We start from the raw sequence: 15,561 nt of genomic DNA on the forward strand, positions 1-15,561 counted from the left end.
GTGGATATTTGGTATGGTTATCAATATAAAGAAATACATTGTGTTCATTGTCACAAAGTAAGCACTATTCTTGGCTAGCATGTATTCACCAGGAGTAACATCAGGGTAGTCTCTATTGTTCCTGCAGTCAGCGTAAAGACTTGGGTCTTCTATAGACTGATGCAGAAAAGCAGTTTAAGATTTCTGGATTACAGTCATGAGGATTCTGTTTTCTCCCTGCTGGGAGCCATACTGGGAGACTGTCTTCCCTAGGCTTAAGTTAGTGAATAACCCTCTGACTAAAGGTTTTACTTGTAGCCTTGTAAACTGTACCAAAGTGCTGCTAGTCTGGGGAGAAAATCATGTAATTTGAAAAGTTGTTGCACTGTACTGCAAAATACCATAAAACATAGTTCATTTTTACAAGCTTGAAATAATTTTTAAGTCATGATTAGAAATTGATGCTGGAATCTGTGAACAGGGAAAGAATTGCCTGTTATATTTACATTAAATGATTGCAACTGGTGGAAAGCTAAAGAATGTGGTGGGTGTTGAAATAGTGAGGAATATTACACTGTGGTAAGCAGAAGGAATCATAGTTATCAGTAAGTAACCTGCTAAAACCATGTTTGAAAGCACCAATTTCTGTTAATTTCACCTTTAAAAACCGTTCTTTTTATTTCAGTGTTGTAACTATGGCTCTGCTGGGAGAACCAGAAAAAACAAATGGATTGTTAGGCATTGTGCTGGCCCAAGAGTCTGGAGAGATAGACATTCAGTGTGTAAAGAAGAAGTGGGCATTACCTCAGCCTGAGGAATCTGAAAAACTACATCTGATTTTACTGCAGTCTTTCTAGAAACAGGACACCTGTATCTAGGTGTGCAAATCATTGCAATATATTTAGATTATTTTTAACCTCAATTACGAGATTTGTAATGTTATTTTGTATTTGTATATAACTTGTTTATATTTTAAAGAGTATCAGTACAATATTTCAGGTAAACCAGTATGTTTTATCAAACGACAACCAAATTTAGCATTATTGTAATGAAACAGATGAACTGTATTTTGTTACTGAAAGTACTCTAGATGTATATATTTTTTTAAAAATACAGAAAATAGATTCCTATAAGTTACACTACTGTTTCTCATTATTCCGCTCTGAAATAAATGATATAAATACTTTATGGTGAGCATAAGGTTGTGCCTATGTTTAAGCAACAAGAATATATGGAGATCTCTACCTCTGGGCCTTCTACACACTAACACTTGATAATACTTTGTTATATCTACCTAAAATCCTTATGCAGATGTATCAGAATACAGATTTGCATCACACGGGTGTTTTAGTTCTAATTTTGAACCTGAAACTTTGCAAAAGGAATACCTGATTAACTCCAGTTTTCCTGATATGTACACTACCTGTTTGATGCAACTACTGTAAGCAACATGCTTGTGAGATTTACTGAAATTCTAAATCCTTTGGGATTTCTGGTGTAATACTATCCTGTTAAATTCTGCAAATTACTTCCAAAACTCTTGTAGTGAGGAAGAGGATAGTTTTCTATAATAGGATACTTTTGTACACTAATGGTAAAGTTTGAACCAAGACCAAGCGCTGAAAATGTCTTAAACTTTTGTGGCCTAACAGCTTCTGATTTAGGGATCATGAGAAAAATCGTGATTAAATGAGCAGAGATTCGGGGGGGGACGGGACAGTTGTGTTCAGTGAACATATATTTAAGGTATGTACGATCTCCTTCTAAACCAGACTGAAATAATTTGTGTATTCTAATTAATCCATTGCAAATGTTTTTGTATGTAAATTGTTACTTCAGTTGAGCAAACTCAGAGTGGCCACATGATGGTGCCAAGTCACAGCAGTAAAAAATGAGTGTCTTGCATAAACAGGCACTGCTTCAGGAGTGAAGCTGTTGTACACCTCAGAAGCAGTATCTGCAACCCCGAGAGCCTGATGAACTGTCAGGGACACAGATCCTAGTTCCCTGGTCTACCATAGACTTTTGTTTTTTCTGGGTATAAACACAAATGTCTCTCTTCTTCACTATTGGGTTTATATGGTAGTAATGCACACTAAAAGTTAAATTAGAATAGCTTTAGTAATCCAGATAGAGAAGAAATGGCAGGTACTTTTCACAGTAAGGTAGCAGAGCATCACTTCTGAGACCTGTAGTAAAAAAGCAAACCTAAGTCCCACACTCTTTCAAAGAGAGGCACTCCACCACCGCCTCCCTACAATTTAAGATCAAAATTAAGCTTTAAATCATAGTAGTTTTCTGAAAGAAATTTCTTATTATAATTTCATCACTTTCAAGACTTGCCATCTTGAATTTTCTTATGGCACCCACTTTTGTATATGGAAACTCTAAACAAAGGGTTGGGCTTTTTCTGCCTTGTGCTCTGCATTGTGGGTGTTTTCCAGTATGTGAAATGTTAAAAATAGTGTCCACCTCCACTCCGAAGTAGCTTTTGTTGCCTTGAAATACCTATTGCTACGATTGAGCTGCTGTTGATAGATGTGCTTCAATTCAAAATCCAAGTATTTTAGGCCCTGTAATGAGACCCTGTATATGGAAGAGAAGAAGTTCACTTGTGAATTCCAAAGTATTTTCATATCATTTTGACTGGTAGCTGTCATATGCATGCACATGCACACACATTCTATTGAGTGATCTTTATACAGGACATAAACACTACTAGCATGAAACATTTAAAACAGCCACAGTAAATATGTTTATCCCACCTGTGGGCAATTTTGGAATGCACATTCTTAACAGTATGAACTGTAGTTAAAATTAATTGACCCATATAATAGAGACTTACCATTTGAATTATATGAAAGTTAAATCACTATCCACCCATATTAATAACTTTTATAACATACAACCTCTTGCCTTTAAGCCAATGAATTCTGGCAGCTAGGCTGAAAAATTTTAAATATGCAAAATGCCAGAAAGTTTTGGATATACTTCTGCTTTTATTTTCCACTTTATGAATGCTTTGAAAGCCTTTTCTGTTTAGAACATTAATATTAATATTGTTTTCATTGGATTTTGTTGTCTCACAGATGGGAAACTGAAGTTTTCAGTAGCTGAATAATAAGTTAACTGAGGAACAGAATTTTTGAATCAGATGGCTGATTTCTTACAACTGTTTAGAAATGGTTTTATTAACCTGTCAGGCTATCTTTGCAGTAGGGCTTGGGAGAACTCTTCTTTTGTACCAGAACATTTCTTTTTGATTGTACTGAAAGTGACCATCCTACCCAATGCAATTTTGCCCTAATTATAGCTGTCATTTAGTTAGGACATGTTGAAGGATACAGAAGCACTGTAGCTTCCATAGCAATGAGGGAATATTCTACTAGGTGGAATATTTTTAGCAGAACACATTTGAGTCATAAAAATAGCTATTAATTTCAAAGGCAGGTGGTGGTGTTTTTTTTCCTCAAGGAGTTGGAAAATCCATCTAGGTCTGTTCTAGGTGTAGAAATTGGCTGGACTAAAGCAAATAGTAAAGTGTCATTGAGTTACACAGATTGTGGGAACAGGCTTATGTAAAATTCATTTAGGAGGTTACCAGAATTAGGCCATCAGTGGCATGCTTGGTGGCATGCAAACCAGGGAATGTTATGAAGACACTAGGACAAGAAAATGGCTCATGAACCATATTTTCATTGCTAGCTTAACTTCTAATCAGGCTTACCAGGACTCTGTTTAGAGACAAATATTTGTTTGTCCATGTGTTTCTGAGCCTCATCTGTGAGAAGGAAGTTAGCAATTCCATTTGCAGCTCCCCTTGAAAAAGATCAGTCAACTTCTCTTTTTCTAGCAGTTCCTGAAGGCTTCAGAAAGTCTATCAATAGAAAATCTCTTACCCTAATTTCTGATGTAGGCCTCTTGCATTATTCAAACTGCTACAGGAAGACTTATACATCTCGGTGTTACAACATGATGTGGTGATTTGGGTGCCACTGTCTGAAAAATGAGTAGCATGTGGAATTAATTATCCTTTTCCTTTTTTTTAATGCTACATAAAATATCCCCCTGGAGCTATTTATGTATGGATTATATTTCAGACTGTTTTTTTACTCAAAGTCTCCTAGCATGATGACGAGTTCTTCCGCTCACCTCTCCCGTGACAATCATTGGCATGAACAGTGAAGAGATACGGGCTGCCCAGTCCTGGAAGCTCAGCATTATTCAGTCTGTACTGAAACTGAATGAATAAGATATCTGCTTGCTGCCATGGAGAGAAACTGAAGACATCCTTACTGTGTCACCATGTTCTCTTTATGAAGGGAAAGAAAAATACATTATCAGTGTCTGATACTTTGTCAGTTGTAGAGAAATTCACAGGATTTCCTATTCTTTTAAGATGTCAAAACCAAAGCAAAGTTCACTTGACACAGGAATGGTTATGTCCCACATGACTTTAGAGGTGGAAATAGAGTGCCAACAAACCAACTCAGGCAAAAGACAGTCATATCAGTTATCAAAATTACACTTCTGATTGTTTTGCAAAAGCTTAGCATGAAGGGGGAAGTGTTTACATATACTCTTAGTGGTTAAAATAGTAATTTCTTATTTAGATCAGCCATGCCCAGTGTTAGCTATTTTTAAAGAAGCCAGCAAATGCAATTATGAAAATAGCTGTTGAATGTGGCTGGGTCAATGGAGATGCTTCCTTCCTTCTTGCAGTATTTTCCACAACTTTTCCATACAAACACTGTGATTCATTCAGCCTTTCCTTTCTGTGGGAACATGTCAAATGCAGGTTTATTTCTGCTGTCTTGTCCTCTGTGGCCATACTGGTTCAGACCCCACAGGAGCTGCATTGTGTAAACATTTTCCATTTATAATCAGAAACACATTTTCTTCACAAACAATGGTTTATCTATCTCAGTGGCTTACTGCAATGTGGTCCTGAGTTTAACTGGTCTTAGGTTGGTATGAGGGCATCGGATCAGATTTATGGAGTACCAGAGTTCACCCGTTTGGTAGCATTGATGGGCTTGATTTTGAGCACAAGGAAAAAGTGTGCTTCATTCTTCGTACTGGTTATTGATGTAGTATCTCATACAGACTTGAATAAAAACACTAACACTTCTACATAGTTGGAAAAAAAAACTATATTTTTCATGGATAGAGCTTAAATTGTTCGACACTGTGCCATTAAACTGATGGAATTTCAGCTCCAAATAGTTTTTATCCTATTATGCATTAAAGCAGCCTAAGTGTGCTGTTTTCCAGTTTTACACTGGTAGAACCCAACTGAATACAGCAATGATACCCTAGTAAAAGCAGGAGCAAAGTAATACTGTAATAGCCTATACTACACATTGACATTTGTAACATGATTATTCTTCATCTTCAGTTGAACTCTTACTTCTATTGGATTCATTAAATTTTGTAATATATTTGTTGCCCTTTTCTCCCAGATGTCAAGTGGGTTTTGCTTTTAGGAGTCTGAAATACAGCAGCTTCAGTGGAAACTAATCCCATGCACAAGTCAGACAATCTGTTGCTGCTGAATAGGTTTAATATAGTTAGAAGAAGTAGTTAGTCTTTTTAGTCAAGCCTTGACGTGACTACAGTGTTATTTAAGAGGTCTTTTCTCTTAGCCAGGAGTTCTGCTTCACTAGCTGATAATTTCACTGCTATTCCTCCTTCATGTTATCTGTCTTGTGACCAGGCAAAACCATTCAACTTGTCTAGACCACAGTTGTTGCACATCAGGGATTTCATAACTTGCTTCTCACTCAAACTGCAATGTTTTTTCTCTCTGTAGAAAAACAAAGACATAATACAGCAGCTGGTTAGACACGTGTTTTAAAAAACACATTTTTAATCCACTTGGTTCTTCTTGGAGACAGAAGAATGGAGAGCTGGGTAAAATAGGGTTATTTAAAGACATGGAGAAACTTCTAGAGTGTTGTGGTTTAAACTCAGCCAGCAACTAAGCACTACAGAGCTGCTCAGTCCCCCTTCCCAGTGGGATGGGGAGGAGAACCAGAAATAGGTAAAACCTGTGGGTTGAGAAAAGAACAGTTTAATAATAGAAATAAAGTAAAATATAATACTACTACTAACTGTATTTTATTAGTAGGTAACAAAAAGTGAGAAAGAAAACTCGGGGGAATAAAAAAAAACAAAACCAACACACAAAGCACCTTCAGTGGTGAACAGCACCATTGCTCACCACATTGTGACCAATGCCTGCCCAGTTCCTGAGCAACTAGTTCAGTTGTCAGATGTCTTGTTTCTCCTCCTTCACATCTTCTTTTGCTCCTCCTCAGTGCCAGAAGCATAAGAAACTTAGAAGTCCTCGATCAGGGTAAGTGCTACTGAGCAACTAAAGTATCAGTGTGCTATCAGCATTATCTTCAGACTAGAGCTGAAACACGGCACTGCACCAGCTACTAGGAATAAAAATATTCCATCTGAAACCAGGCACACAGGCTTAGAGAATGGATAGTCCATGATCTGATATTTACTATCATTTTTAAATAGTAAAACAGTGAACCCTCACAATGAATTACAGAAAGATGTGCAGCACCGACTGCGCGCAGTAGTGCAGATTTCAGATGCTGCATCTTAAGGGCGAAGAATTAAGATTTAAGAAAATTATTAAACTTCCTCATCTGATTTTTTAGCAACCATTTGGGAATCAAGCTGATGCTGTTGAAATAAGTGACCAAGAAAAGAGTCTTTGTCTCATCGACCTTATGTGATGCAGGTGGAAAAGATTTTTTTTCTGATTGCAGTATTTACTCGCAATGGTAACATGATACTCTTAATGCCCATGCAGTTGAGCCAAAGGACTGGCTGATGAATACCAGAAAAGAAGGATAAACAAAAAACTGGATCTGAAACTGCCCTTCTAACCTTCATTTAGGAAATTAATGATTATTGGGGTTATTTTAGATATCCAAGTATTTTTCATGTTAGAAGACAGTGTCAAAGGGCCTAATTTTAAGATTAATTAATCCAAAATGGTGAAATACACATTGAGTATAATGAAATTCCTTCACTGCGGTTGTCAGATTTCACAATCTACTACATTTTATATCCTTGCATCCATGTCTTGAAAAACTTCACTTATTTGGTGTCTTTACTGATCCTTGAAGTTTAAGGTCTTTCTAAAAAACCTATCCATACATGCAAATAGCCATATTCAGGCAACAGGTCAATCACATCCCATCCACACTGGTCAACAGCAAATTCTGAAGAAAGAAACAGAGGAAGCATGCAATGACACTTTTATTCCAAGTATGGTATGTCTTCCAAGCTTCTGGCAATCTGTGGCATAGGAATTTTCTGACTCAGACGGTAGCAGATCACAGTGTTTAAGAGAAAGAAAGTGAGGCATTTTTTTCCCATTAATTCACCAAATAGCTTTAAAAACTATTTTTATTTTGGCCTCCAAAAATTTTGTGGCAATGTATTCCATCGAATAATTGCACTGTGTAAATAAATACTTCTGTTTTAAGCCTTCTGGCTGATTAGTTCATTAACTATGCCCTAGATCTTGTATTATCTGAAAAGGGAAACTTTAGTTGGGAAATAAATACGGAAATTATTGTTTCCCATACTATCTCTGTCTATTAATTACCCCTCACAGAGATAAAATTCATCTCTGTTGAGGTGAGTTGCATTTAGAGCACGATTTAGGCTCAAATATTGTCTCACTTTCAACTACAAAGGTGTTTTCTGTAATAGTCTCCCTTGGGAATACCAGTAAGTTGCGTCAAACCCCACTCAAAGGACACCTGTTTAGATAAGGAAAGTAGATGTATGTTGAAATTAGCCTCAAGCAGGGCGTGAGAGCTTTAGCCCTTGCACAATGCAGAAGTAGCCTATTTGAATCCAGTAAAGGTCAGTAATGGAATACGTCATTACTCTTAAAGTGATCACTTTTTAAAATAAGGAATCCATATTTTGGCATATTATAAAGCTAGTGATGTGATATGTCAACCAGTTTGACCCCCCTAGAGAACTGAAAAAGGTAGATTACCATTAGAGCTTGAAGATTTCCAAAACAGAGTGGAAAGGAATGAATGTTGCAGCTGGGCAGAACAAGGAACTGCTGAAGCAAGTGGAGGGGCTACCATTCTTAGACAAAGAACCTGGCAAAGAACAAATGTCCTGTGATCCAGTGGAAGCTTTGGGTTGGTGAACTCTAAGCTACAGGATCCAAATGTATACACACCTCAGGGACAGATAAACTCCAGATTCTGATGATTGTGACTCCTAATGGTCCTTTGGCATAGCTCTACATGTATCCAACAAGCCTCATCTATAAAAGGATGGACTATCTTTGTCTTAGGTGCTGACTGCTTGACTGACCATTAGAAAGATTTGCCATTTTGACAACAGTAAGTGTTTGTGTCCTTTTAGTGTGTTATATTTCAGTGTCTCCAAAGACACGTTCCATTTCAAAGTGCAAAAATAAAACCAAATATATATCTAAGACTGAGCTAGTTATAGGGGGCTAGGTAGAGTTTGTGGGGGGAATAAGTCCTCCACATAAAGCTGTGATTATTTAGAAAAGAACATATTATCTTTGACTTCATAGAAGGCAATAATTGTCCGAGGTTGGACAGAGCCTTGGGGGACATGGTTTAGTGTGAGGTGTCCCTGCCCATGGCAGGGGAGTTGGAACTAGATGATCTTAAGTTTCTTTCCAACTCTAACTATTCTTGATTCTATGATAATTCTCCTTTTCTTAATTGTGCCTCAGTAGGCATCATTTTAATATAAACAATATTTGCTTGATCCATAATATTATAATTTTTAATCTTTTCAGGCGGAAATCATCATGAGTCAAGGTGTAACACATTAGCTCCTGACAGCTATTAAATTAAACTGTCTCTTCATCAGTTTGCAGGGAATTGTAGGAAAAAAACCACAATTTGTTGATCAGTATTTATCAATACTGCTCTTTGAAGTCACAAGGTCACAGAGAAAAGTGACATCGTTTAAATCGTAAGAAAGAACCAAAGACGAAGTATAGTTACCTCGCTTTTAAAACACCCTTTCAGAAACATTTCTAGGTTATTGTCACAAGATAGGAATATGTGAAATATCAGTCAATGGAAGTTTAAATGAAAATTAAATAATAGAAATGTATATATATATTTCTCTGTACCTAAAACTTATACACCTGATATCTAGATTTAAGTAATTCAGACATCAAATTCAGATTACAAAGCTGCTTAGATTTAGATTTAAAAGCTGCTTTATAAACATATAAACATAGGTACCGCCTGCTGTGTGGCCATTACCTCCTGCACTTATGCAAGGCACTTCAATCCTGGGCAGGGGACAGGCACTACTGGTATCCCTGCCAGGCAAGAGGTGTCACTTATGCATGGCAGCAAAACAAGGCAGATTTAGGATTCAGTGTTTTCTTAGGTTGCTGAAATTTTCCAAGATAATGGATTTTAGGGTGATGCATTCCAAAGGAGGAGAAAAATGTGCCTCCATGACATTTCTTGGAGCTTTTTGTGCACAGTAAGATTGACATGATTCAAATGAAAGAGAGACTTAGGCAATATTAGTCACTGTAAACCTCATAAATGTCTTCATCTGTGTCAATGTGGATCTGAAATCTACTTTCCCCACCCCATCACCAGTCTGACAGACTAGAGGTTTCAGTATAACAATATAATTTATCTCCAGAGCTCAAATAGCAGAGGCAAGACACTAGTACCAAAATAAAAATGGTACAGCATGGAAAGCTGCTCAAACCAAAGCTTCTGAAACATGGTTTTAGTCGTTTCTTTGCAATGCATTTCTTAGAGACAAATATGTGATATTGCACTGTGGAGCAATCGGTACTTCCTCAGAAAGGACTGTGCAACTGTCCACTGCTCTGCTTTTCAGGTAGATTGTGCTGAAGCAAATACCGTCCCCAAGGCCAGGCTCTATATTATGTATAGGAAATTGTAGGGCCCCTAAAAAGCTGACAGCTGACATAACGAAAAACTTCAGTGTCAGGCTTATGCAGATCTGGCTGTTGATATTAAAGTCATTTACAGTATTTCTGTAACTTGTATGATTCAGCAGCTGAAGGAAACTTAGAACATTTTCTCTCAGGGGATCTCAATGTTTGATCTCAAAGAACGGCCACAAAAATTTCTTGTAAAAGTGACATGATTCAAATGAAATGAAAGAGCAAGGCAGAATTAGTTGGTACATATATCTCATAAATGTCTTCTTTTGTGTGAATATAGATTTGAAATACTTATTTTCCTCACCCCCATCACTAGACTGACAGACTGCACTAAAAAGCATGGATTTTGTGGGGCATGACAGAGGAGGAAAGTGGTGCTACCATGTCCCAGAAGCAGAATAAAAAATGATCACAGATTTGGGGTCTTTGCATTAGAATCACACTGGAAAGAACTTCAGACAGTGACTTGTGGCCTGCACCTTGGGAATATTGAGACTGAATACCTCTTCAACAATCTGGCAAAACTCCTCTGAAAGCACAACCTTAAATGCTGTTGCTTTTTGAGGGGAATCTCAGGACACCAGCTTGACTGCTGGGGGCATTGGTGTCTGTGATTGATACAATTGCAATGGCTGCTGAGAACACAGATGAAGACCCCAAAGGTATAACAGGGATGCAACCACAGTTTGCATCCTAAGGCATCTGTTCTGCCTCTTCAATCTCTCTCATCCCATAGTAAAGCTGAAGACCAAAACTTCTATATGGCATGGCTGGAGGTAGCCCACGCTGCTGTAGAACGGAATCAGGATTGTAGGGACTTTCTCTTCCTTATCCTCCTCCTCATGGGATAGAAAAACCCTGGGGACCTGTCACTGAAGGGGAAAGTGCATGAAGCTGGGGAGCTCACCCATGTGCTGGTGAGGAGGAAGGAGCAGGGAGGCAAGCCAGTGCTATATGGAGAGGGTAAGTTTATGCTGCACATTTCTTCCTCTCACCAGACATTTCTGCATCTCATATTCTCTTAACAGCCTGAACTAGAACCCACAAATGGTTAACTGAGGAAACTATCCAAATTTCTGATATATTATGTTCCTTTGGAGAACCAGTGCTGCCCAACCAGATCCCACAGAGGAGAAATCAAAATATAATTAAAAAAACAAATCTTGCTGCTGCATGATTTATAGTATAAGGCTGAGAGATCAGACAACAAGTCCCATTTACTTGAAATGCTGTCGAATACTTCAACATCATATGATGCATGATCACACTATCTTCCAGCATTTGCATTGATTAAAGGAAGAAAAAAAAAACCCAGCCCATATACAAAGTGCCTAGTAATTGGCTTCAGAGTGACAAATGTAGAAGTTCAGATCTAGTGACAGAATTCAGAAGGAAGAGGTGGACTCCAAACCCCAGTCATAGTAGCTGGGATATTTAGAGATAATGGATTAGAAAAAAATAAATGCACCAAACAGCTGGAAATACCCAAAGTTAGTCTTAAAGTGGGATTGGTTTTGCATTTTATTAGGGTCTCTGTTGTCACTTTGTAATGAGGAATCTGACTGCTCATCCAGCCCAGATGAACCACTGCTGTTTTGCCCTTAACTAGTAGTGTTAATGGTGATTCTAAAGGAGAAGCCTTTACAAAATCACAAAAAACATTATCACACTGTGCAACAATCCTCAAAGGATCTACATGCCCCATGCAATATCTAGGGAGTCCTTAGGACCAAGAAGTTTTGAGGAGTCTCTTTATGGACATACAGCAGAGCTACCACTGCCCTGAGCTCCAGGTAAGCCTTCAGCAAGCTACCATGTGCCTTAACAATCCCTGAGTTTTAGCTCTGATTTTAAGGCAGGTGCAGTACTCCACTTGTGATATACAATAAAGGCCCACTGCTCCTTGAAAACAAGCTCTCCAGTACTTTCCCACAACCTCATCTCTTTCCATTTAGGTACACTCAAACTATCAAAGCAGTTTTTGGGTACAGGAGTCCATGTTTGGTAAGTTACTTTTGGTTATTCTATCTACTGAAATTCATCCTGAATCTAATAATTAGATTTTTTAGCATTAATTAATTTTTATAATCTAATATACTATACCAGCAATGTGAGGCATGATAGGAGTAGCGCTTAAGCACCGCATTTCTTCTCAGTTTGTATTTCAGAGCCTTATTTTATATTCTGCTGTAGATCTTAGTTGTTTGTTTTTTTTTAATAATACATGGGGGGTAACAGGATGCATATTAAAAAATTCCAAAGTATCTGTAACTCCTTTAAAGACAACAAGTCTCTGCTATCTCTCAAAATGAAGGTCCTTGTAAGAACTTAGCTTTCACTGATATCCAACCCGAGGTTGTTCACTTTCTACCAGAAAAGCATTTATGTCTTTGATTTAAAATGCTCCATATTTTGGTTAACAAATGTCGTCCCTCATTATTTTCTCAGTCTATCACATCTATTGCATTCAGGGCACAGCAATATCAAACAAACCAGGTTAGTGGGCAAAATCCATCAGAAAGTTTGATGCTTGACTTAAAGAAGACCACGGCTCATAAAGCTCTCTACTCTAAAAGCATTATCAGCTGCTGAAATCACTTCAAAGTAATTTTCTATTCCAAATTAGAGTGCATCTTTGCAGCATAATCAAGTAATTTAATTTACTGCCATAGTTATTATTTATGGCTTATCATTCATATATTATAAGTAGTTTGCTGCAAACTACATTTGTAATGTTGATAGCTGCATTAACATACATAATTTAAATCAATACATTTTAAAAACTTGAACATCCATAATGGCCTAATTAACAATCACCGTGATGCTTTAAAATGTTGTCAGAAGCACAGTGATTGTCCCACAGGCTGTTTGCATTGTAGTACATATATCAGTTTGCAATAGTAGCAATAACGTCACTTAACTTTTTGTTAAAAAATGCTTCTAGCATAGAATAAAAACATAACAGAAGGATGATAAGAGAGGGGAAACACTTTATTCTTAAAGGATAGGAGGCAATTGTATCCAAATTCAGAAAGTCACTCAGAGAGGGTTTTGGAGTTTATTGAAATGCGTTTTGATGTACACATAGACTAAACAGACTGTAGTGCTGAATGCATAAAAACCTCATAGATTTACTAGCATTTGTTTTCCATTTATCCCATAAAATTTTGAGCATGATCTGAATGGAAGTCCTTATATGTTTTTAACTCCTAAGTGCAGTGACTGCCCAGGAGCCTTGCAAGCAGCTGCTGGAATCTTACTCACTGTATTTAATGCTTAAACACCATGGAAACAGGTGCCTTAAAAGACTTTATATAGAACAGTGCAGTCATCCCTGATGATTGAATCCAGTTTTACATAATGACCATCCAGTTTTGAGCCTGTAAAAATAATTAAGCACAGGTGTTACAGCAATACTGCTATGCTGCTGCAAACAGAAATTTATGCATTACATATGTGGAAAATAAGTATAAATACCTACAAAGAGGTAGAAAATACGCATAAAATTCTACCAGTCTCTTCCTCTAGTTCTTCATGAGTGCAAGGGACAAGAGAAGGTGTGAGGCACGGACAGATCAGGACCTGTGATTGTTGGGGGCCTTGGAAGAATACAAGCTCTGAGAGGGGCTGGGTGCTGGGCGTACCAGGATTAAGCTCCTCTGTCTAATTCCTCAGCATATCATTATAGGCTGGTATCTACTATTTCCTCAACTGGACATCAGCTTTCTTTGTTTGCACTAATAGTGTTGCCTCCTTGTCTTCCTCACACCTTTCACTCCCTCAGCCACCTCCTTGCATCAAGCATGTTGTGTACCAAAATCCTGCCTGTCAGGCTGGCCCCAAACCCAGCAGTTATCTTTCCACAGCATCCTCCAAGCATCCTCACAGCCAGTCTGTCTGAATGAGGCCAACAACCCTCCAAGATACCATCTGTCCTCTTCTTCCATACAGCTGCAGTGACAATAATCTATCCTCTCACTATTTTGGATTTTGGTTATTTCAATTCCCACAACTTTGACCTTAATAAGAAGAAACAGGTAAATAAATAAGTTATGCAAAAAGAGGGAAAGTGTTCCTGAGAATCTGGATGATGCAACATTTGTGAGGTAAATACTTTCTGACAACATGAAAAGGAAGAAATAAAGTAATCCCTTTCTGAACTTGCCGTTCTGATTTGCAAACGGTACATACCCAATTTCTGGGGTTTTCACACTGATGAAAAGCTGGTACTTTCAGCCTGCTGCTGAATTCCGTAGGAGGCAGTCAGTATTTTCCAGTGCCCAACTGTAAACTGGCATGTGAGACTCACTGTGAATCACTAGCAAACCAAGAGTTTTCTAAGTATTAGGGTATTAATGCCCAATAATACTTTGATATTTTTAGTTTTCTGTAACTTTCTCATTCCCAACCACAGTTTCTCACAATCTTCTTAGCACTGATAAAATGTAACTAATAATACATGCCGGCCAGGGAGACACGGCATTACTATGAGACACGCTCTGATACATTTCCAGTAAGAAGAGGGTGGTAGCTGCTTACATCTGCCTGAAATTAGGTGGTAAAATAAATTCTTATTCTTAAGAGAATTAGCTCCTAAAAGCAAAGTATCCTCTGGCAGAGATAGCATTTGCAAAACCTTGAGATCTCCAGCATTTTATTAGAACTCAGTCTAGAAACACTGGCTAAAAAGATTTATGCCAAGTGCTGAAGAAAAGCTTAATAGAAAAGTATCATTAATGATAGCTCTGTAACAGTCTGTCTGATACATTCAGTTGGCAGTGGTGAGAAAATTAATGAAGACAAGGATTGTACCATTCATCAAAGTGGCACTTGTTTATCTTGAAATAAGCAGTGATAATAGAAGGATGAATGACAGAGTGCAATCCTCATGTAACAGGCTGATGAGGAAAGCAGGCAAGTTGGAGCAGAAACAGAGCTGTTTTTGCTGTGCAAAGCACACATGATATTTCATTTCTTTGAGTTTCAGCTTTGACACTGATTTACTTATTGCAATGAATTAGGAACCAGAGCCAGAGCCAGTCCTACTAAATGTTAGGAGAAAAAAAAATTTGGAATCCACGTCCCATCTTTATCCCACTTGGGGTTTGATACCACGTAGGCTTTGCTGACTTTTTAGGGTCCTAAGTGCCTTTTTGCTCTGCCCTGAGGTTACTGGTATGTAACTTTCAGGCATCCACACAATCTCACAAACATCCAGGTCTGGAGTGAGCACCACGTTCCACCTCAGTTCTGGTATGATTTAGCTGGGCCTTATACCTGAAACTTTAGCTATAGGCTAACAATGGTGGTAGCCTTCTGCATTTGAGCCATTGCACAAAGCTTGAACACGACTTTTGTTTGAAGTTCACAATATGCTGTTCATTTTCTCCTAGGTAATGTCCAGCAGCACTGAGTGAAGCCTGGCATAGGGTGCTGCTCTACCAAAGGAAAGCTCCTGCTGTGATACTTCAATCTGAAATGGAAATAAGAAGCTACAGGTACCTCATACAAAAGACTGGCTGTTGCCAGCTCAGTCCTGCAGTGTAAGAAGATAGGTATGTTATCTTTATCATATAGATATTGTCAGGATTAAGGGCTAGCTC

The 15,561-nt window shown here is 38.0% G+C and overlaps 1 protein-coding gene across 2 annotated transcripts in view; it reads left to right on the forward strand.

Annotated features, from left to right (window-relative positions):
- DYNC2I1 (dynein 2 intermediate chain 1) overlaps nt 1–919 on the forward strand; it is a 34,160-nt gene extending 33,241 nt beyond the window's left edge. For both annotated transcript variants that reach the window (XM_061349416.1, XM_061349426.1), the window contains exon 24: nt 665–919. In XM_061349416.1, coding sequence (XP_061205400.1) covers nt 665–836 — 172 coding nt within the window. In that variant the 3' untranslated portion in view covers nt 837–919. The remainder of the gene's footprint in view (nt 1–664) is intronic.
- The last annotated feature ends 14,642 nt before the right edge of the window (nt 920–15,561 follow it).

The sequence above is a fragment of the Neopsephotus bourkii genome, unplaced genomic scaffold, assembly GCF_033783945.1.
Source record: "Neopsephotus bourkii isolate Nb327-2 ecotype Australia unplaced genomic scaffold, CSIRO-AGI_Nbou_v1 NB_53, whole genome shotgun sequence".
NCBI classification, from domain to species: Eukaryota; Metazoa; Chordata; class Aves; order Psittaciformes; family Psittacidae; genus Neopsephotus; species Neopsephotus bourkii.